Source organism: Parasteatoda tepidariorum, chromosome 10 (genome assembly GCF_982258835.1).
Source record: "Parasteatoda tepidariorum strain Cologne lab strain chromosome 10, Ptep-v5.0, whole genome shotgun sequence".
Lineage (NCBI taxonomy): Eukaryota > Metazoa > Arthropoda > Arachnida > Araneae > Theridiidae > Parasteatoda > Parasteatoda tepidariorum.
Window position 1 is genome coordinate 98,985,727 of NC_141764.1, and position 24,391 is coordinate 99,010,117.

The window sequence follows — 24,391 nt, forward strand, 5'->3', positions numbered from 1 at the left end:
TACACTTTATTAACTTTTAAATGGTATATTGTATGAATTAAGAAAATATTTTCAAGAATTTCCGGTTTGAAATTTACATTCTTTGGAAATAATTATTTTCCAGGACATGAGTCCGTCGTTAAAAATGGTTCTAAAAACTACGTATTCGAACAACTGAACTGAGAATGGCAGTTGATATCTTAACGTTTGGAAGAAAATGTGATTGAATTATTGACATTAAAACCATTTCGAAACTCATTTTAAAATATTCTATTTGAAAATCTACATTTTCCAGATAGCAATATTTTCTAAGAGCTTCATTTTTTAAAAAGCGTGCTTTTTGAAGTTTACTTCTTAATTCATTTGAAAATTCCAGTCGAAATCTCAAATTTACGTTAAAATAAGTATAGCATTAGTGAATAAAGTATACACTTTTGCCGATCATTTAACAAAATCTTTTAATGACGTGTTTTATATATAAAGAAATAGAGGAAACAACATGCAACACTCTTCAAAGGCTTTTATTAAAATTTTCACATAAGTAGATTTCATAAAGTTAAGGAATAGCAGAGTTTAGGGTGTTTATTGCAAATATAATTTTGACAATGTTATTTTTCAATTTAAAAAAAAAACCAAGGCAATTCTTGGAATGCATGTTTAAATAAACAACAGTTCAAGACATTATCTCTTTTCAAACAGTATGTCTCCTTTAAGACCTGACGCAGTCTGGAAAAAAAAGAAAAGGAAACATTGAAAATTACAGCTTTTACAGTAAGTAAGTCATTTACAAAAAAATTCATTTCAAATACAGAGTATCTGGAGAGCCAGTGCAACATTTCACTCTCAGAAGCGGAAATACTTTTTTGAGAGGATATTTTTAGGAGGACCCTATAAATGAGAAACATTTCCTGGAAAATTCTGTTTCGTTTACTTAAGGGACACTGGACGTTCAAAATACAAAAGCACAATTTTTATTCTATAATTTTTAAATTGTAACAGAATATTGGTAGCATTAACCCCTTCTCTCTCGAACCCGTCAAAATCACGGGGGGAGTTTCGTCTCCTATTTCTCGTGACCGTGATATTTCCGGTGTGGAGCGTTCAAAAGTAATGCACCATAAGGTTTTAAATGTATCCATCTCTTGTGCCCGGAATTATTTTTATATCATATTTTGCACACTAAATGGCTGTAGCAGACTATTTTTAATGTAACTGGAGTTAGTTTATATTAAACTAGTTGTCAGCACTATCCAATTCTAATACGTATTTCGTACTCTTAGCTACTCATGCTCTTTGTGAGTTTATTAATATTGTGTACATTATGGAGTTTCAAATTTCCATCTAAAAATTTTTCCAAAAGTCAAAAATAAATGCATGTATTATACAGTGCGTCCAAAAAAACTGACCACCCTGAATCACTTTTAATCTAAAGATTGTTCCAGGACTCCATCGTAATGGTTTGAAGGGATGACCTAAAATATGCTAATTAACACTAGAAAGACGGAAAATTCGTATATATTGCCCAAAAGCAGTCAAAATGACTGGATTGTGAATGCGTAAATAAATTTGTTTAAAATTAATTTTTAAAATTTTTTATATTATTTACAGTTCTATAACAAGTGATTAGTAAATATTAACAATAAAAAAAATTATATGTTGTACAAAAAGTCACAAAATTCTAAGAAATTGTGTCATTATATACACCATTGTTTTTCTAATTGAAATTAAAAGCAGTCAAAATGACTTCCTTAGGTAATCTAGTGTTAATTAGTGCACTCGATATTTTAAGATACAAAATTTTTCGACGGATTCTGATTTTTGACCCCCAAAATATGGGGGTCAAAAGCCGCCATCTGGGAAATATGGTCCCTACAGTTTGGCCAGGAGAGCGATCGAAAGTTTTGACCCTTTAGTGTTAATTTGACTTATCTCGGAATATTCGCTATAACTCGAAAACTTTTAAAAGCGAGTTGAAAAACTTTTGCACACAATTATAAAATTCATTTATCCAAAAATAAATCCATGCAAAAAAAATAAATCTTAGAAAATATTATTTTATTTAATAATAGTTAAAAAAAAATTTAAATTGCAAGGTATACAATTTCTTTCATCATTTGAAAGAACATAAATTTGCATGACAATATGCAAAATTCATACAATATACAAAGTTCATGAGAAATTGAATTTCAGAAAAGTCAGATATTTAAAATTCGTTTTCTAAGGAACTATTCGACCGATTTTGCACAAAGTTTGTATTTTACCATGTAAAATTATATTCTTTAAAATGATGCAGAAAATTGTGCACCTTAAGTCTTAAATTATTTTCGACCATTATTAAATAAAATAATATAAAATAATAAATATTTACTTAAAGTCATTTTTTGCATGGAATTGTCTTTGAATAAACGAATACACTTAGTTACATACACTTGGAAATTGCGGCTACCCCCTATATTTCAGAAATCCGAATCCGTTAAAGAAAAAAAGGTCTTGCACTGTACATTGAGAGAGTTTTAAAATCATGTGATGTAATATGAATTAACTACTTGCACTTCAAGAAGAAGAAGAAGACAAACCATAACCACACATGTGACCTATGCCGTCAGCGCCAGCTAATCTTTATCAGCCAAATGACGTACTAAAGTTGAGCTAAGTTTTTCTATATAACTTTGTTAATTAAAGTTAAATTAATTAAATACAGAGCAGTATTTCATTGTAACCATGCTATATTTTTGCTTTTAGTACCTTCTAACTTCGATGCTTGATTAGTTTGTTTAGGTTCAACATGGCGTTCTGCCTGTCTTTGTGTAAATATAGTGAAACAATTGAAATCTTTGCGAAAGAATCTTTGTGAAAGTATATAGGCTTTGTTACATAAGAGAATTGATACTTGACGGGCTTGGCTTACTCGAAATAGAATGGAAAGAACAGTCGCGAGCGTAAACAAATGCTACGTTTCAACAACCAATCAGGATAGAGATACCCACACTACGTCACTTGCAGGTATCCCATTGTCTTTAAAACAATTCTCGCATGCTATATATTTACTAAAAAATAAGAGACGTTCACATAGAATTTTCGAAACTACGATTGATGACAACACATTATTAACCTCTTGACATAGAAATGATCTTTGATTGCACTGTAAACAACAACTCGCAAGTTGACAAAGATGCCAACTGCTGCGGACATGCCAAAATAATTTTAAAAAAAACGGTAAAAAACTACAAACTAAATTTTGCAAATATTTAACTATTTTTGCTTGCTTTATAAAAGGTATAACATGACATAACTACTTGAACTGAACTCGTGTACAGTGTACCTGTCCACGAAGCGGACACTTCACACTTTCATCTGTAGTTGTGCCAGTGGGCATCTGTAATAACGGCGGTGAATTGCAGGGGCGGTGGTCAGACTAAATCTACATTTAATCTATACGCATGAAAAACTGTATTTAGGGTTACATAATTACAAAATGGCAAATTATATAAAGGTTACGAATTAATTGGAAATAGTGGTGGATAAAAAATCTACTAAATTAAATTCATTAAACCAAAAATCACAATTGATAAACTACCACTTTAAAATATTTATTTGCTGTCCGAAGCAAGTTGGCATCTCTGGGTTGAAGACGTCTGAGACACGTCAGTTATTGTTTTAGCATAAGAAGCAAATAACGTCTTCCAACCGTCTTCGTATGTCAAGGGGTTAATTGTATGAACATAGTATCAACTTACCGTTGCTTTCGTGTTTTCAGTATTATTCCCTTGACTTGGATTTTTCTGTTTATGAAGTTTATCCACTTTACCTTTAAAACTAACCTCAGAGATTTTCTCTCCACCATTTAAAAGAAGAGGCTTCTGACCACTCTCTTTGATGCTACTTTCGTTTGAATCATTCGAAATTTGGCCACCGGTTGCTGAAGTCTTGTACTCACTATGTTTTGAAACGTTATCTTTAGTGTCAGCTTTCAAATCAACCGAGCTACCTGTTGCATTACTCTTCTTCGAAAGCAAACTTCGTGACTCCAAAATTATCGACTTCGGAGGATAACTTCCCTCTTCTTCGTATGGTTGGTCATCACCTTTAGCCATCACTTTCGACACGTTGGAAACTGCTAGTGGTGCGTTTTTATCATTAGCAATCATTGATGGATCCTTTTCAACACTGGCAAACATCGTTGATCCCTTCTCAACACTGGAAGCCAATGGCGTCACTTTTTTAACGCTCCCAATCGAGAATGGCTCTATCTCAGCATTATCAACCAACGGCAACACTTTTTCAACACTACCAGCTGCTGAAGGAACTTGTTTAATATTGGCATCCATTTGCAAGTTTTTTTCAACATCAGAAAAAAACGTTGTCAAATTTGTAGCATTGGAAGGCAATGCCACAACTTTTTCGACATTAGTATCCGATGGTGACACTTCTTTTACACTAGCAACTGATGGCAGCGCTTTAGCAACGAATGGCGATACTGATACATCGCCCTCAAGTGGAACATCTCTTAATCGTATTTCTGAAACGCCATCTTCAGAGTTTGTGTTCTTATAAACTGGTAAAACTGGGTCGGGAAAACTTCGATAATTTTGAATCAGTGTTAATTGGGATTCTTCGGCATGCAGTTGATGATCTTCGGCTGATTTTTCTCTACCCCCAGCAGTATTCTTGTTTGTTGTTTCTGACTCATCTTCACTTCCGGCAGAATGGGAAGCAGAGTTGCTTGTTTTCAAATTCTCCCTCGTTCTTGCATCTAATATACCAACTGACATGTCTTTTAAGTTACCACCAAATTCCTTCCCTGCCGAATCATCCCCTTTTTCTGCGTCCGATACAGAAGTCCCCGTATCATTCTTGTTTCCCAATTCATGAAGATTTCTGGTATCCAGAGAACTATTTTCTTTAGATGCGATTTCAATTTTGGAGCCAATAGTCTCCTTTTGGATTTCGTCCGTCATTACTCCTTCGTGATCATGTTTTTCTTTAATATTTTGAGGTTCTTCGATGTCTGATAGCACATCTCCTTCCAAAGGACGTAAGGACATGAAGCGGAGGAAAAATCGGCCATTTCTTCCATTGAGATGAGTCATCTTTGATTTCATCAAGAATTGTTGCCCTTGCAAATCTACCAATTTTGAATCTTCACCACTTTCAGTATCTAATAAGTATAAACAAAAAATAAAGCACTTATTTAACAATACTAATACAAAGAAACTGGTCCAATTTAATTAATTAGTGAAATCTGTTTCCATTAATTTAATTTTTATTTAATCGGTTTTTAGTCGATTTGTACCGAGAATAATCTACAATATGCTTCACTTGTATTTAGCTTTCCATTTTTCGATATGCACAATTACTTTATAATTAGTATTTTATCTGAGAAAAAAAAAGGTATTCATAATAATCAAACTATTTTAATATTATAAAAATCTACACACATATCTAAATTTATACTGTTCTTAGTGTGCTTAAGAAGAAAATAAGTGACAACTTATGCAGAAAAGAATACCTTCTTGATTTAAATATAGATGCAATATTACCATTATTTAATTGTTAAAAATAAATATATAAAAACGTCCATGAATGGGTTATTGAGTCTAATTTATCATATACTAGCCCAAAGCGTAAAATTTCAGTTCTAAAGTAGTAGCGAGACTGAAATTTTTGTCGCCACTATTTTTTGACGAAAAATATGTAAACAATTTTCAAAACGTTAACTGATGAATCATTAAGAGCTTTTTAGTGACCAAAACCAATAAAGAATGCTGAAAATGAAAACTAAAACACGTTTATTGTTTTAAAATAATGCTGATATTATTTTAAGAAAAGTCTCAATGGTTTCAATGTTATTCACACATCATAAAAAGTAAGGTCAGATTTTCATTACCCGGAGTCAGTACGGTACTTTTATTTACACTGCACTGTAGCCACACAATGGGCTATATTCGACGGTCTGGGAAACATCCTGAGGATGATCAGAGGAGGACAACATACATACTACTCATCCCGTTTTAGATTGAAGACACATTCACACAACGATCCATCCATCCTTAATTTTAACCAGAACCAGAGCACGATCAATCTCCGATCCAGTACCCCGAGGGGCATTGATTTGTTATGGGAACTTGAAGGACTTAGTGTACCCCGAAATATTTAGCTTGAATCAGTAGCGGCGATTCAGATTTAGTGTGCTCACAGGGAGTCACGGAACTAGCAAGAGAATTTCACTACCTGGTTTTCAATCTGAAGACCCGGTATCCGGACTCGGTCAATTTTACCGGACACCCAGTCCCTAGAAACCTTCATTTATGTTCGACACAGCCAAAGTAGCCCATTTAAAGTAGCCCATAAAACAATTTTTTAATATAGTTGTGATGTAGGAACTCCTGTGCATAATTTGTACTCAGGAAAATCTCGATAAAGTGGAAACCTTTAGGATAGAGAAATATGTTCGTTAAAGAGAGGTGTCCGCTTAGAAGAAAGACAAGCAAATTCAGAAAACTAGTGCTGAAAATTATTTTAGCTAAATAGGACGTACGTACCACGCCAGGTAATAAATTAGCATTTTACTGGATTCCTGGAACCAACGCGTAACAAAAATAAAAAATAAGTGATGGGTATCCACAACCGGGCGGAGAAAAAAAAGATTTTTTCACCGGGTACCCAGATTCGGCAAAATTTAAGGACCCAGTACATTTCCAACTAAAAGTCATTGAAGTACAAAAGAATATCAAGGCATTAAAACATCAGAAATGCCTGATACTTGTTTGTATACCGCTACCTTGCGACACTAAAATATTGAATGCCAATTTCAATCTAATATCAAACTCTATTGGGGAGAGGAAAGGTTCATTTTATTTCATTCTTTATTTTATTTTATTACCAGTGCTGAACAGCCTACCCAATTCTGACTACCAATGTTCAACTACCAATGTTTACAACTACCAGTGATCAACTTTGTATCCTTTGTTGTTTTTTGAACCTAACCCAGAAGACATGGGGATTTCTGAATTAGGCACTAGCTACGCTTCGTGGAATGCTTTCTTATAATATTAACCCACATATACATTACAAGGAGAGGAAAATCTCTCACAATTAGCTCGACGGCAAGGAGATTCAAAACGATGATCCATCTACCACTAAGGATATATTTCACGTCAGTGTGTTCGGTGCGAGGGCAGAGGACCCGCCACAGCTAGTATTCGAACCTTATCTCATTGGGAGGAAATCGCTCTATTCCCTGAACCACGACAGCTCAGGGGTTAGAATTTATAGAAAGTCTGAGCAAATTATCAAGTTCTGCAAGCTTTCTATCTTGCAGCCTCCCTCAAATGAAGATGTTGTTATACAGCACAAAAATGTTATAAATCTGGAGCATATTTGGGGCATGAACTTTCTCTCAATATCAAACTTATTCAACACTTTTCCCATTCTGCCAACACAACATCCATTTGTTCATTAAATAAATTTGGGTTTAAAAGAAGATTTTCTGTCCCAAATTGAAAAAGGAAAGCCAACCTAAGACGTTCAGAAATATTGTTAACACATAGATTTTTCTGTGATGCACATCTTTGCATATTTAATTTAATCTCGCTCTCTTAAAATCTGAAACTCTAACATGTGTCGAGGGAAAACTTTAGGGAAAATGTGGTAGTTTGATTTGTAACACATAATATCATGCTTATTCACCAGCCCTAATTTTTTAATACTTTTATGAATCTTATTAACACTCAATCTATATATTTATTTAATGTATACCCCTCAATACCTTTCAATACCTGGTTGCCAAATTTGAGAATTAACGCACTGAAGTTTGACAATTTTAAAGGTCTCCCGCAGACAGAAAAGAATTTTAAGTCCTCCATATTAATTTACGAAGAACATTATACATATGAACATTATTTTTTTATTAAAGAAAGAAATTAATATTTTTGTATATATTTTGCTCATTGATATTTGTACTACTGAACCTAGTCTCCCCTAAACTAGGTCCTAATAAAACGCATTTCAATGAATAAAATGTAGCAGAAAATGTTCGAAAATTTACTTAATGAATGATGTAATTACTTTCGGATAATTTTCCGTAGGTTAATAAAAAAAGGAAATAGAATCACTTTTCGATTTGAATACATTTAAGAAATGGGATATTATTAGAAATGCTGAGTTTTTTCTTTTAGGGATATTAAACACCTATGAATAGTAGGGGAGAGTGGGGTCAATTGTAACAGGGTAAGATTGTAACAGAGCAAAAATTTCGAGTGTCGGGTTCTAGATTTGGTTCCTAGGTAGCGCACAAGGTGTATTTAATAAATATACATGTACACACCTGCTGGCAACCATTTTTATGTAGTTTTGAAAGAGTTAGATCACAAAAGATATTTTCACGCTACGTAAGTACTTTTTTTGGTATTAGAATATTATATTGTAACAAAGTAATTTTGTTTAAACAAATAAAAATTATTAACCGAATATGTAAGTGGACACCTTAATTAACATTTCAAAAAAAATTATTAACTTTGTTAATTAACTAGCATTGTTTTTAACAAATGAAGCTGAAATGGCGTCTTGGGGACAATTGTAACAATAAGTAAAGGGACGATTGAAACAGCTGAAAATAAAATTCATAATTTCAATTGCAATTGTTTAACCCCTTAGGCCCCATTTCTTATGTTTACAAACCATTACTTAACTCTTTAAGAACCACCAATAGTTTCCTATATCATTTATATTATGTTGCATGTGCATTATTTTATTTGTCACCTTTCACAGCATAAATTGAAATTTTTAACCCCTGAAAATTAAAAGTTTAACCCATTAGGTCTCTGCTCATTATTATTTTTACTCCTAAAATATCACTACTATTTTGATCAATAAAAAAATGTATCTCAACTATGATAATATGTATAATTAACTATGCTTTAGTTGAATTTATGAACTGTTACAATTGACCCCGTAAGTGGGGACAATTGTAACAAGTGCACGACTGTCAAAAATTGTTAATAACTAATATAACAACATTTAAAATAAGGTATTATTTTCTTCTAGTAGAGGATAGTCTACTTTACTCGTCTGTCAATTAATACTAATAATATATTGGATTTTTTGTTAGTTAAAAATAGTTAAGTAAAAAGTGTTACAATTAACCCCACTCTCCCCTATACTTAAAAAAATGTAAGGTTACCAGAAACCTGAAACTTTCATAAATCACTTACCACTTGAATTTCCTGCTGCTTTTGAAGAATTAGGATGAAGTGGTAAATTAATTCTCGAGATGCTACCGAGAACATCCGAGATTAAACTTCTCATAGCACTTTGAATTCGTTGAGGAGAATCTTCAGCAGTAGATGAGTCTTCGGAAGTCTCTGCGTCATAAATGGGCAGTCTGTCCGATATGTGAATGGCCGGTGGTGGTACAGGCTGTACAGAAATCCTCTCGAGGGGTGGAATAACGAGTGGTACAAATGCTCGGAACATTATTGGTAGAGGCGGTAAGATTGGAACACTTAATTCTTTTTCTTCGTCAAATTCTTTTGAGTTTATTTCTGCTCTCTTATCATTGTCATTCGTGTGGTTGATAACTTTACTCGAGATTGCAGTGGACAGTTCTTCACGAAACTCCTTATCTTTCTCATTAGGGAAAGCACCTTCTATTTTCTGTCTGCTATGAAGTTCCTTATCCTCCGTATTAGAGGAAGCACCTTCTATTTTCTGACTATTATGAAGAAGCTCTTTATCATCCTTACTTTCAGAAGCGCCTTCTATTTTATGTCTGTGATGAAGTTCCTTATTCTCATTATTGGCGGATGCGTTTTCCCTTTTGTGTCCGTCATGAACCTCCTTATTTGCTGAAATGCCTTCTCTTTTCTGACTGTTATGAAGCTCTTTATCATCCTTATTAGATGAAGCACTTTCTATTTTCTGTCTGCTATGAAGCTCTCTATCCTCCTCATTAGAGGAAGTGCTTTCCATTTTCTGTCTATTATGAAGAACCTTATCCTCCTTATTCGAGGAAATACCTTCTCTTTTCTGCCCGTCATCAAGCTCCTTATTCTCTTTATTTGCTGAAGCATTTTCTCTTTTTTGATCATTCTGAAGCTCTTCATCCTTCTTATTTTCCAATTCAGACTTCTCTACTGGTGCAACGTTCGTGGAAATTTTAGGTTCAATCACACTTCCAGTTACCATTGTCACATTTCGTTTCGATTCAGCGCTGTTTTCAACGAACCCACTGTCGTGTGTTTTTCGTGAACTGTTAGAGATAGCTTTAGGTTCCATCAATCCTTTCCGTTCAACGTTATGTTCAACGACTTGACCATCATTTACTTCGTGCGTCCTGTTATTGATATTTTTTCTTTCAGCTAAATTTTTATATGACACATTCACATTGTCCTGAGATTCAGCATTACGCGCAATGACACTGCTATTATTTGCTTTTTGTGCACCGTTGGTGAAACCTTTAGGTTCAATTAATTTTCCATTCGCCACTGTCAAATTTCTTTTCGATTCATCGCTAGGTTCAATTGCACTACTACCGTTAGCTTCGGGTACAAGGATCTTTGAAACCAGATGCTGTGCGGTTGTATTGACGATCGTTTCGTTGTTTCGAGAGTCTGTTTTTTCATCTTTTCCGAAAGGCAGTGCAGCAGAATCACTATTGGTATCAACAACGGTACTGACGTTTGGGATTTGATTCGAGGATCTGCTTAAAGTTATCAAGTTGAACAGCAATAGAACAGCGGTGACGCTCTTTATCCAGATTAACATATTCTAGAAAAGAAAGAGCTAAAATTAATATTTAGATCTATTCATATTGGCTTATATGTCATTCAAGAGTGCTGAGGGGATCACCTCCCAGTGATGTCCCCCATGTGAACAATTCCTATACTTCCGCACCGACAAACACGGTGCTAACTAAAAATATCCCAATATTGCTTTATACAATCGCCATACAAACCATGGGTTAAAGCAGCAGTCGGAAAAACTACATTATTTTTTTAGTTTACTACCACTACAACTACTTTGTTATAAATGTAGTTGTAATGTAATATAAATCTACAATTACAGCTACTTCTTTTTTATGTAGTGACTAAAACCTACATTGGAATTTAGAAACTACCTCACTTCTTTAAGGAGACGAACGTTGCTGCAGAACTTAATTCACACCTACGTTCAAGAAATTAGCTTACATTATAAATTACATTAAATTACATTATATACATATAATTACATGTAATCATTATAAATTACTTAAAATTATATTAAATATAAGGGAATAATTAAAAAATATTCCTTCACGTTCATACGAGTCTGTTTGTTATTTCAAAAAACTTTTTTTCGAATTTGTTTATTTAAATTTCAACTTTTTATGACTTTTTCTACAACGAATGTTTAATTTAAGATATGTAAAATTGTCAAGTACTTGCAATTTTTTAATTGCTTAATGCTATTTTATTTCCAAGAAATTAAGTATATTGAAAAAATAAGTTTCATTTCTTGAAATAACATCGATGTTTCACGAGCGTACATTCGCATGTGAAAGTGTGACTAAAGTTATTAATTATCTATTTTTCGTAATGGCTAGTTTAAATATTAGTTATACGTAACTCTAAATAAGTAATTTCTGTTAGCATTTAACTGCAGTCAGAGGATTATTTTCATAGCATCCATTGACAGACCCGCGAAGATTTGTACAAATCAAATTCGAAAAATTAGTGTTTCTTTTCTAAACTGACGTTAAAAGTATTGTTTTTATACGATAAGAACTCCCTCCTTAACAAAGTCTGAGGCTATTTGCTGCTATGGGAACAAGAATAGCGCATTTCAGGGAAGGTAGCTTCTCTTCAGTCTAGGGCTAACACAGACCAAAGAAAAAGATTCCCTTTCTCTCGTCGACCGGAGCTGAAACCTGTCCTAAACACTGACCCCACACCCCTACTTGAAATAGTTATTACCTCGGTACCATAGTCACCGCCACGTGTCCAGACGAATGGCTAGGGAAGTTCTAACTTTAGACAAACTATAATCACCAGAAATAGCTACGAACTACTGTTTTTTTCTTATATCGCACAACTCGCTACACTACAATTTTTAGAAAGTAGCACACTACACTACAAACTATGAAAAAAAGTAGCGACTACAGTAGTTTCACTACTTGTGATGCACTACTACCGACCATAAAGTGTTAATGTTTCCTTTTCAACGGTCTAACCATGGGTAGGCAGCAAAAGGGTGCTCCTATGAATTCACACACTTTCATTTTAAGATGACTACAACAATTGATTATTATTTACATTCCATAACTAACAAAAATAATAAAATCTGCCTCGGATCTGCCAAAAAGACAAATTTAAAAGAGAAAATGTTACGCTAGTGTCGAATTTAATAACATTCTACGTGAAAAAAAAGAGCTTAATGTAAAGTATAGCCAAATAGTAGTAAATTATGAGTCGAATTCTTCCTTGCAGTTTTGCTTAAAATTAAGCAAGAAATTATACTCACAGTGCGGATCAGTTTTTCACAAACTAAGATGTAATCTTTATGGTTCGAGGGTCTGACCTTAATCATACTAAAATATTTGTGATGACGACATTTCAAGTTATGCCAAAAAAAAAAAACTTTATTGATCTGAATAAACGTGCCTTTCTGACGGCATATTTACATTTTTTACCCGAAAAATATGTAGAGTAGTTGCAATACAGAAAACACGACCCAAATAGTTTGAAGCCCGTAATGTTAATTTCATTTTTTGCGCATTTCTCCACCTCAAAGAGGTCATATTTTTAAATTTTTATTTCTCATAAACTACTCAATTGATTTCCTTCACACTTTGAATTCACACGTAGATTAAAATTGTGTAAAAATGTGAATAATTTACATTTAAAATTTTTCCGGTCATTAGTAAATTAAGTCCTAAAAAATAATAATTATTATTTTTTATTTAAATAATCATTTTAATTAAAAATAACAATAATTATTTATAAATAATTATTTTTTAAGTAAAACTATCTTTTTATCTTCAGTTCTAAAATCACGTGCAAAAAGTGTGTGATTCGCTTAAAACGCTCAAAAGATATAGGGAAATATGGAAAAAGTAAAATTAACATTCAGGAGTTCAAACTTATGACCACTGTCCAGTTATCTTTCCCAAATTGCTACTCACCCTTCCTATGTTTTGAGGGTCATGAGTTCAAATAGGGATGAAGAAAAATATTTGTTTAGAAAAAGTATGTTTTTGTGTTTGATTTCGTACATTAAAATAGGGTTTACACTAATTAAATAGCATATTTAAGGTTAAGTTCAAAAACTATTTAGACTGTCATAATAATTTTTTCCTAAGATGACCAAAAAAATTATTTTTTATTTATTTATACTATCTAAATAATATATTAAATATTCTAAGCATTTTTCTTTTAAAATATAATTTTTCTAAGTATAATCTAAATATATTTTTAAAAAGTATATTTTTAAAAGTGCAAATGCAAAAGAGAAAAATTTAAGTTAGAATAAAATCGCTTGCAAATTTATCAAAAATAAAGTCATAGCTAAAGCGAAAACTATCCTCAACACATAATATAAATTTACAACCCTTTTTACTATTGTTATCATTATAATTTTTCTTTCTTTTAACGCACAACAAAAAAAAAGGTAATTAAAATCGGTACTTAAAAATAAGTATCAGCAAAAACTTTAACACTTTAAGTTAATAATTTTTAATACAAGCAAATACATGAAAAGTACTCACTTGGATAAAATTCAGCTACTCATTTAAATTCGATTAGTTGTTCGAACAGCTTTTAAAAAAAAACTATTCCAGAAAATTCTGAGGAGCTTAAAGAAAGGGAATGTGTTGCGTTTCTCTCCCAAGTATTTAATATGTCAGAAAAACAGTTTCAAGTATTTTTCCTCTCTGGGCGAATGCTTTTTTGATTCATTTAATGCTTGAATAAATTCGGAAAGTCTCGGTCATTTGTACAAACGGTGTTACACTTTCTTTGGATATTTATCTCTCAAAAACACATTCAGACAACCTATTTCTCGTCTCATTTTACTTGTTTATTTTATCACTCGCTTCGAGGCAATTAATTTCATTTTGAGAAAGTAAATCAGTCAATTTTTTTTCGTGGTTTAAATGAAGCGTTTAATGCTTAATGCAATTAACAAATAATGATTTTTATGATGACAAATCGCTAATGTAAAGAGAGAAAAAAACAAATGAAACGTTTTTCTGTGTCAAAAAGTTAATTTTCAGTCATGCATTTAAAAAAGTATACACTTAGAAAATCCGAAATGGAAAAAACTACAGCAGTACAATTGACCTTGAATAACTTTTGTTTCTATAAGCAGACTTTCAGTTGCAATATTAATGGTTTGACCTCAAAGATCCTAATTAATTAGTGCTAACTATTAATGAAGATAGGGAACCAACACGAAAACGTACTTTCTCTGTGTAAGCATACATTTTTTATGGATCATAATGGCCATCAAATGCTTTACCATCAAAATATGTGGGATAGCTGCAATTTTAAAACTTAATAGTTTATCTTAATGGTCTTAATAGTTTAGTCGAGACAGCGATCAAAAGTTTGGGACACTTAATTTTAACTTCAGAGCATCAAAGAATTATAAAGCTCATTGATCAAAAGATTTGACTAGTAGTGAACGCTAAGATTTCACAAATATCATTGGGCTGAGTCGTGGTGGCTCAGGGGATAGAGCGCTCGCCTCCAACCTGGGTTCAATCGATACGAGTTCCGCCCCTGGCTTTCCCCAACACAGCGCTGACGTAAAAATATCTTCTGTGGTAGACGGATACCTTGAACTAATATTGTTCTTTTTCTCTATAATTGCTGTAACCTTAATATCGTACTTTTTAAACTTGATTACTTGATATTATGGTTTAGTTTGAAGGGAAATATGAATCAAATTTAACATCTTATAAAAATTGCAGTAAGTTCAAGTTTCAACGAATTGCTATGGAACAAAGTTTAAAAAAAATTTTTTTACACCGTAGTGATTAAAATACAATGCCACACAACTTTAACGAAGACTTAAAACCAATATTATTTTTAAGATCAACAAAGTTTATATTGCACACTGACTTTTGCGATGACTATATAGACTTTTACAATGTTATAATGGACTGACAACCAGAAAATATTTTTAAGCTCATAACGTAAGCAATTGCTCTAGATGCATTTCTATTGACCTAAAAAGTTTTACTTCATTTCATTAAAGTAATTTTTTTTACACTGTGATAAAATTAACAAGAATATTTTTTTAAATGAAAAAAAAAGAAAGAAATATTCTTCCAAACTGCAAAATATTTCGTGTACGAAACGTGATAGTCTATGGTAATTGCCAATGCTAGTAGTTAAGATAGTTTTATGTGTATAAGTCAATTGGAGACATGATGGCGTATAATTTGCAACGACTATCAATGCAATAGAGAATTTTCTTCTACTAGCAATAGTGATGTTAGCAAACTTGGTGGATGATATAAAGAATCTTACAAGCTTTAGAAGGTAAAATCGAGAAAAGGTTTTATTTTGGAAGAATTATGCTATTGAGTCTCAAAAAAATAGTTGGCGAAAAATCCTTAAATCTGGTACTTTAACAGCATTTTCATCACAATGACCCAATTCTTAATTTATGACTACGAATGTTCAACTCCGAAGCCTTGTCATTTTGAACCCAGTCGAGAAGACAAGGGAACTCCTGGATCAAGTATTGGAAGAAATTTGCCTTTACGGAGGACTTTTCGATGGGACTAACACGAATCTGCGTTAACATGGAGAGGAAAACCACGAAAACATCCCACGGTTAGCCTGTCGGTAAGGGTACTCTAACCCATGATCCATCTAGAGACTGAGGATATTTTACGTCAGCACTGTGGTCGGTGCGAGCCGTGTTCGGAATTCGTAACAATAAGCCATCGCTGGGATTCGCACCCGGTTCACTACACTGGAAAGCGAACGCTCTATTCCCTGAGCCACTACTGCTCTGAACACTCGACTTTGCACATGGAACTGTATTTGCTGTATTAATTTAGAACTATCGTCTTTTCATTTCTCGGCAACTATAATTGAGCACTAATTTTTATCGCCAAAAAGATTTCCCGACAATAACGACCAACATAAAATGAGTATTTAACCGTTGTAAAATAATAGCGAATTAAAAGTTGTGGAAAAAAATTAAGGAATCTTTGATTATACGAAATATAGCTTTAATCTGAAATTGAAATCTTCAAAAATATTCTATAAAATGCTGATGTTGTTATTATTAAGAAGTTTCAAAACTATGATGGAATTGGTGAATGCGAAGCAATGACTAAAACATTCCTTTGCTAATTGTAAATCAATAAATAAAATAAAAATTAATTATTTTCATTACCTTTCCTGTTATTAAAACTTCGTTCAGTCGGGTACTTTTTTCATACAAGTCTTAAAATATTTCTTCTGGAAAACAAATAATAAAATTTTGTAATTTTCTACAGAACAGCAAATTGGTTCGCGTGATTGAAAACTGATCAATTAGCAATTAGCTGAAATTCAAATAATTTCAATGACAACCACATTATGATTGTGGGATATAAAACAGTTATGAATTGACTTTAAATGAAAATGAGGATTTCATCAAACTATTAACTTCAACTTCAAAATTCCTTAGGTTCCAAAATCTCTATGTGCTAACTATCAACAAAACAACACATAGTTTTCAGACTTGTCAACATTCCACGCTATTTGAGAAAATTTCTCCTAGTGTTAGCTAAGTTTATGTTTGGTACTTTGGGATTATCCCGTCGACCTGACAAAACTCTCGAAAATGCGCAAATTATTTAGCGTCATCATAATGCAAAGCAATTTCCAAAATAAACATTCTAAAAAGATTAAATTTATCAACTAATAATAAAATAATAATATCAAAAATATGTGAGGATAAATATGCGTAATTAAAAAATTGTAATAAAAAGAATCAACGCAAAGTAAAAACCTCTATTTTTCCTTTTTTTTAATAATTGCACATTGAATTATTATTGAATCTAACCTTATATACTTTATTATAAATCATTTCGGCGGGCAACTCTCTCGCTTAAAAAAGGATTAAACAGAAAATATCACAAAATTTGCGGTTATTGGCACAGAGGTTGCCTTTTGGCGAAAATTGTCGACGGGATAATCCCAAAAAACGAAAATGGCTGACGGGATAATCCCAAAGTCCGAAAATTGTCGACGCGATAATCCCAAAAGACGAAAATGATCGATGGGATAATCCCAAAAGACGAAAATTATCTAAGGGATAATTCCAAAGAACCGTTTTAATGTAGTACTCCTTGTCTTAGAAATTTGATTTATAGGTATTTTACACATCACTACATGTAAATGTTTCAAATATTAGTTCTCTCGGGGCAAAGCTTTTAAAATGTTGGCAAAATTACCAAAAGGTTTAAAAGCTTTAGTATTTAGTTGTGTACCACCATACAAAATATTTTGCAAAAGGCGTAAATATATAAAAGGTTATGTACTTAAAAGGCCTGCCTTTAAAGTACGTCACCTTGTCTGCCCGCATGTCACGAAAATTATCCACGCTTCAATTTCAGGTATATATTGCTATATTAGAATGATTTAGCGGCAAGCCGCTTGGTGGCTCAGAGGACACAGTGCTCGCCTCCGTATTAGGTGACCCAGGTTTAAATCCCAGGGATGGCTGGTTGATACGTATTCGGCACCCGGCTCGCGCCGACCACAGTGCTGACGTAAAATATCCTCAGTCGTAGGCGGATCGATCATGGGTTAGAGTCCCCTTCCCGTGAGACTAACCAAGGTAGATTTTCGTGATTTCTCTCTCCATGTGACGTTCATCAAAAATTCCTCCACGGAGGCAACTTTCTTCTCCCAATACTTGCTCCAGGAGGTTCCTTGTCTTCTGGATTAGGTTCAAAATTACAAGGCTACCAAGTTGAACATTAGTGGTCTTAAATTCGAAATTTTGTCGGCTGTTCAGTCTGCTCAGATTCGGCGACGGTAATAAAATAAAAAAAAAAATGATTGAGGGATTATTAACAGATAATAAAATTTATGAAAACATTTCCAAAAAATTATGTTTTCTAGTTTTCTAAATAACTGTTCTGCACAAGGAAATCTCGTTCAATAAGCTGTGACATTTTTTTAAAAAGAATTCTAAAAATCCATTTTTTAAGATTTTTTTATTTAATAGTCGCAAATATTTCCCCAAAGTAAAGTTAATCGGAGTAAAACTTGAAAAACGAAATGACACCAAGGGTAATAAAAAAATTTCGTAACAAAAAGAATTTTTATGAGATTTTGAAGAATTTGAATACATAATGTATTCCTTAAATGGAACGCAACAGGACGCTATACAATGGGAGAAACTTTTTATGGCAAATACTGTTTCACATCTATTGGTAATTTAAAATTTATAAGTTTAGAGAAAAGTGAGTTCAAGTAAATTTAGAGTAAATCATGAAGTTTCAAATTCTGAAAAATATTTTTCAAAATATACGAATGTAAACAAATTAGACAGGATTATTTAGTGAAGTAATTCTGTATTAATTTGTGTGAATTTGAGAATTTTGAAAACATTTTTCTAGCATTTGAACCTTAATATTTTTTAAAATTATGTTGAGTTAAATTATGTTGGTAAAATGCCGTGAATGGGTTTCTGCCACTGTGAGTGGTCGGAAAAAACAGCATTATTTTTGTAATTTACTACAACTATTACTACCTTGTTAGAAATGTAGTTGACTAAAATCACAACTACTTTTTTTAAATGTAATAACTACAAATTGCTTTGGAATTGTAGTGACTACTTCACTATTTTAAGGAACCGAACTTTGCTGGAAAAATTAATTTACACATTATGTTCAAAATGGATTTCAAATGGTTGAATTAAACATTGGCTTACATAAAATATAAGGAAATAATTAAGAAACATTCATTTATGTTTACACCAGTTTGTTATTTCAAAACACTTTTATCGAATTTGTTCATTTCACCTTCAATTTTTATGCATTTTTAGACAGGGAGTATTTAATTTAAGAAATGCTAAATTATCAAATTTTTAATGCTCCTTTATTTCCTCTAAGAAATTAAGTACATCGAAAAAATAAGTTTCTTTTCTATGAAATAACATCCATGTTTCACGAGTTCCGTGTTTCACGAGTCTCGCAATCGCTTGTGCAAGTGTGACTCAAGTTATTAATTATCTATTTTTCGCAATGGCTAGTTTAAATATTAGTTATACGTGATTAAAATTTCTGTTAGCATTTAACCACAGTCAGAGGATTATTTTCATAGCAACCATTGACAAACCCGCGAAGATTTGTACAAATCAAATTCGAAAAATTAGTTGCTTTAAACCCGTTTTTCTTTTCTAAAGAAAAGTTAAAAGTAGTATCCAGGATCACTACAAACTACTGTTTTTTTGTTTTGTTTTTTTTGAGTCGCACTGCTTACTACGCTACTTTTTTAAAAAAAGTAGCGACTACAGTAATTTCACTACTTGTGTGCGCTACTTCCGACTGCTGATTTAGATCTATTGGTTCTTTTCTCAATCGAGACAGCTGATTGGGTAGCTTCCCGTTGATGTAAACCAAGTGATCAATTCCTATACGAGTCTGCACTGACAAACACGATGTTAACGAAAAATGTCTCAGTGTTGATGTATACAATCGCCATACAAACTACTGGTTGAAGTTTCCTTTGCTATGGGATAACCATGGGAAGGCAGCGAAAATATGCTCCTATGAATGCACAAGCTTTCATTTTGAGATGACTAAAATTGACTATTATTTACATTCCATAACTAACAAAAATAATTAAATCTACTACATTGCTTATCGTCCTTTCAGGCTATTTTAAATAGCCTAGCGTTCCTGAGACTTATAGCTAAAACAAATGCATAGCTCATTCATAAGGTCTATCATTCACAAGTGATAGTCGATAGAATCGCATTAAGATTTCTTGCTTTATTAAAAAAATTATTCTTCAATTTTTGTTGTATTTTTTTGTTCAGATTATTTATTTTAGTTTTTTAAATAAATTTAAATTCATATTTTTTATTTTTTAAAAACAGTTCATCTAATTTTTATGAATCATGGACCCTTATGTCAGCTTTTACAGTGATCTTATTCTTTTATTTCCACTGACATACAAAAAACATTAATAACAAGAAACAGTCGTTTGGTTGCCTAGCAACCAGCTAGAGTTAGAATATTGCAATTACAAGAGTTGCCAGCCGTGTTAAAACAATTATTTAAACTAACTGTCCATTGATGTCGCAATACCTTATGCGTAATAAATGCAATTTACACCTTATGCAATTGGTCAAAATGTCACTGGTTCAACACTAGTCAACAAAATTTTTTCGTTAATGCTTTCTTTTTTTAAATTTAAATTGTTTTTATTGGTTTTTAAATTTTTGATTTATTCAATTTGATTTTTATCAATGATAATTAAAAATATCTATTTCATGATGCATATAAAGTAAACAGTGTCAATTGTATACCTGAAAGCGATGTCATCGGAGATACAGATCCTGATCTGCTGCTGAATCGTGGCATTTGTTTATGTTATCCACCGTTCTTTCCATTCTATTTCGAGTATGCCTAATCCGTCAAATATGACTTCTCATAAATGAGACGTACCGCAGTGGACTGATCGTTAAGACACGGTTCCCAACAGATCACCGAAGTCAAGCATCACTGGCTACGGTCAGTGTGCGGGTGGGTGACCACTTGGATCAGTCTGCGTAGGGACCGAGGGTGTGCGGTATTGGTCCTCGTTAAACTGTTCTACCGTAAAGTGCTCGACTTCGCGTGCAGGTCGTTGGGCTACCGAAGCGGGGGTGCCATCCCCTCTGCAGAGGATCAAAATTGTGATGGCGTGTCTTCGGATCATCCTAAGGGATGTTTCCCAGACCGTCGCTAATTGCCCATTGTACTGCTCTAGTGCGACGTTAAATGGACAACAACAACAACATAAATGAGACATTCTATAATTTTTCGCAAAGAAATATTCGGTTTATTTCCTATTTAACAGAAAGACAAAGGCCGGATAGCCTGGTTGGTAGGGCTCTGGGCCCGTGTCCAAGAGCTCGTGGGTTCGATCCCAGCCGGCCGAAGACCGTGTAGTAAGTGGTGACTGATGTCGAGTAGTAAAGTCCTCCATGTTCCCATAACAAATCAATACCTCTGGGAGTACTGATCCTGGAGTTTCCTTGTCTTCCGGATTGGGTTCCAAATTACAAGTCTAACGGAGTTGAACATTAGTAGTCGTAAACCCAAAAATTGGGTCGGCTGTTCAACGACGGTTATAAAATAAAGAATAAAATAAAGACAAGCAAAATGCCGTGCAGAAAAATAACTAATTGATTATGCAACAAAATTGCTAGATACACACAAAAAAAATCGAGATTACAATAAAATACATAAACAAATAGTAAATGCAGGTTAATTAAAAGCCGTAAATAAGAAAGAATTACATTTTAACAAATTCCATTCGCGATACGGCGTTACATTTAAGTAACTTCACGCTAATTGCCATTCTAACTTATGTACAGAAACTTAGCTCAATCTTAGCCAGTAATATTCAAAATAATTAACACGCCATCTAGTTTATGATTAACCAGCTGACGATGAGGTCATAGCTCAGATGGTTGTGCATCAGTGCGTTCTCGAGTTTGGAGTAAAGTTGAGAACATTTTGTAAGCACAATAGCACATTTTATAAATTGTTGCACGAACATTTACAACAAATAACTGAGTAAAGTTGAGAACAGTATTTTCAAAATTATGAAAATGATCCTATTCATAACCAGATACTATACATTGAAGTAATAAAAATCCTGAGATACCCCTTCATATCTTGTCGGACCTCCTCTAGTCCTCAACTCGACGTGGTATGGACTCAAAAAGTAGTTGGAAGTATCTTGTAGGAGTATTTAGCCATGCAGTCTCAATAGATGTCCATTATTACGAAGACGAAACTAAACTAAACTCAGTGGCGTGACAGCCCATAGAGGGCCAAGGCCTACTGTGCCCATCTTAGTTTCCTTGACCTTAGTCTCTGGGGTACAGAGTAGATGCTCCTGCCGAACGCGAAACCTCCACAGTTTAGTTCCCAAGCATCCTTGGTACTCATTTATCGACCCACTGAAGGGATGAAAAGCTGAGTTAACCTTGCCCGGCCCGAGGATCGAACCCAGGACCTGTGGCACAGGAACGCGGAGGGCTACCACTCAGGCACCGGGCGTCCGAAGACGATACAGGTGTAGGAGTTTTTGCACGATCTGGGTTCTCGATTGTATCCCATAAATGTGCAAGCAATCTAGGAGGCTAAATCATTCGTTGGAATTGTGCAGATTGTTCCTTAAGCCAGTCGCGAACAATTAAGACCCGGTGACATGGCGCATTGTCATCCATAAAAATTCCATCGTTGTTAGTGTATATTAAGTCCATGAATGGCTGCAGGCAGTCTCTCTAAGTATCTGAGCCATTTCCAGTCCATGATTGGTGCAATCGAACCATAGAAGCCAGTTCATGCCATGAAAAATCAGTCCACACCATTTTGGAGCCCCCCACTAGATTGTATGGTGCCTTGTTGTCCATCTGAGCCCAACCAATAGGATCACGAGCCCAAGAGGAGCTGGACGTTATGTCATGCTGTTAGTAAAAATCCTCGAGTTGGTCTTCTGCCAAATTACCCTCTCTGTTCTAAAGGCCACGTCCATTTCCCGTCCCGCATGGATGCTTTCGGTTATTTCACGCAATGTTACTTGTCTCTAAACAGCGACAATTCTAAGCATAAGTCGGCGATCATCATTAAATTCAGGGGGTCGGCCATTACGCTGTCCATGGTGGGAGATTCTGCCTGAAATTTGTTACTCTCGGTAACTTTTGACATCGTAGATCAAGGAATGTTGAATTCCCTCACAATTTCGGAAATGGAATGTCCCTTCCGTTTAGCTTCAATTACCATCTCACTCTTAAAGTTTCTTAATTTTCATCTTGCTATCATAAATTTCACAAGAAACATTCTAAGATTTTGAGCATATAGTCCCTGACCATATTATTAGGCGCACTATAAGATTCTGTGTGAAATAATAATTAAGATTTTACACAGACTTCGGAACAAATGTTTTTAAAACAGATATAATGCAGATATTTTTTCGTTATCTCTGTTTTTTAAAATCGATATTACAGAAAAAAAATTTCCTTCATCATCTCTATACTTTATTTATATTTAATGGAGTTTTTTTTTAAAAAGAAACAGATATAACACAGATTTTTTTCATCATCTTTGTTCCTTAGTTCCTTTTACAGGTATTTTTTAAAACAACCTTTATATTATAAAAAAAAAATATTTTTCATACCTGACTAGTTCCTGGTTCCGTTATTAAATCTTTACTTGTTTTAGAGGATTTAATTTCATTGTAAGACAAATCTCTTCCGGTTTATATATTCGGCAAAATATTTTCAATAAAAATAAACTTAAAATATCATTAAACTTCATCTACGTCAAATCGATTCTCGGAATCACAAAGAAGTATGAAATTTATTTGAGTTAGAATATGTTCGATTCAGATTGTGAATATTTATAAAAATAATTGAATTATTGCTATGTAAATAGAATAAAAAGTATTCCATTCCTAAAAGTAATATTTTTACAGAAACGAAAATAAAAAAATAAATAATTTTTTTCAACTCTGTTGAAAGAGAGAGTATATGTTTTTCCATCGGAGAAACAATAATAACACAAGTCTGCAGTTAAAAAAGTATTGAGAACCCAATGGCTGATTCTAATATATTTTTTAATGCTTTTTCAGGAAAATGTTCTGATTTTAGGAGAAAGAGGGGAAAAAAATTGTATCCTATGCCACTTTTTGACAAATTGAAAATTTCGAGTTTGGATTATCGTTGTCATCGATCTATTTTATCGCAATCTACTAAAGAAAGTAATAAGAATTCAGTGTCATAAGAGTTCATTACTGGGTAAAACTTATTTAGGCTAATTCTAATGCGAATAAATAAAACCGAAATTTGAAAATATAAAATTTTTATTTTCTGCTTTGATAAATGTAGAAACGGCTTTTATTCGAGGGATTGAAACTTAAATACTTCTTTCTATACAAATGAGGTATAGTTTTTAATGCTTATTATCTCGCTAAATTCAATTAGATTAATCCCAAATCGGTAGGACTACTAGTTTAGAAGTTATAAGTGTTTTATGCCTGAAATGTTCAACAATGGATGAGTCATGTAATGTAATGCTGTAAGTTATGTAAAAAAGAGCCTTCATTAATCTTTTTGCTCTATCGGCTAACTTTTAATTTCATTGAATTTTGCGTAAAAAAGTACATTAAAAACAATGACGAACTTGTCTGGACCAGCGGCTCCC

General features: G+C 33.3%; 1 protein-coding gene across 3 annotated transcripts; it reads right to left on the bottom strand.

Annotated features, from left to right (window-relative positions):
• Window positions 1–482: 482 nt before the first annotated feature.
• On the bottom strand, window positions 483–23,544 carry LOC107439455 (uncharacterized). 3 transcript variants are annotated; one of them, XM_071184331.2, is made up of 5 exons: window positions 23,367–23,544; window positions 16,369–16,433; window positions 9,192–10,746; window positions 3,717–5,137; window positions 483–705 (listed from the first exon to the last, which is right to left on the bottom strand). In XM_071184331.2, the coding sequence occupies exons 3-5, from the start codon at window positions 10,741–10,743 to the stop codon at window positions 661–663; spliced, it is 3,018 nt and encodes a 1,005-aa protein (XP_071040432.2). In that variant the 5' UTR covers window positions 10,744–10,746; window positions 16,369–16,433; window positions 23,367–23,544; the 3' UTR covers window positions 483–660. The 3 variants fall into 3 exon arrangements, with proteins under 3 accessions (XP_071040432.2, XP_071040434.2, XP_071040433.2); XM_071184333.2 differs by lacking the exon at window positions 16,369–16,433; XM_071184332.2 differs by lacking the exons at window positions 16,369–16,433; window positions 23,367–23,544 and adding an exon at window positions 13,721–13,858.
• Window positions 23,545–24,391: the final 847 nt, after the last annotated feature.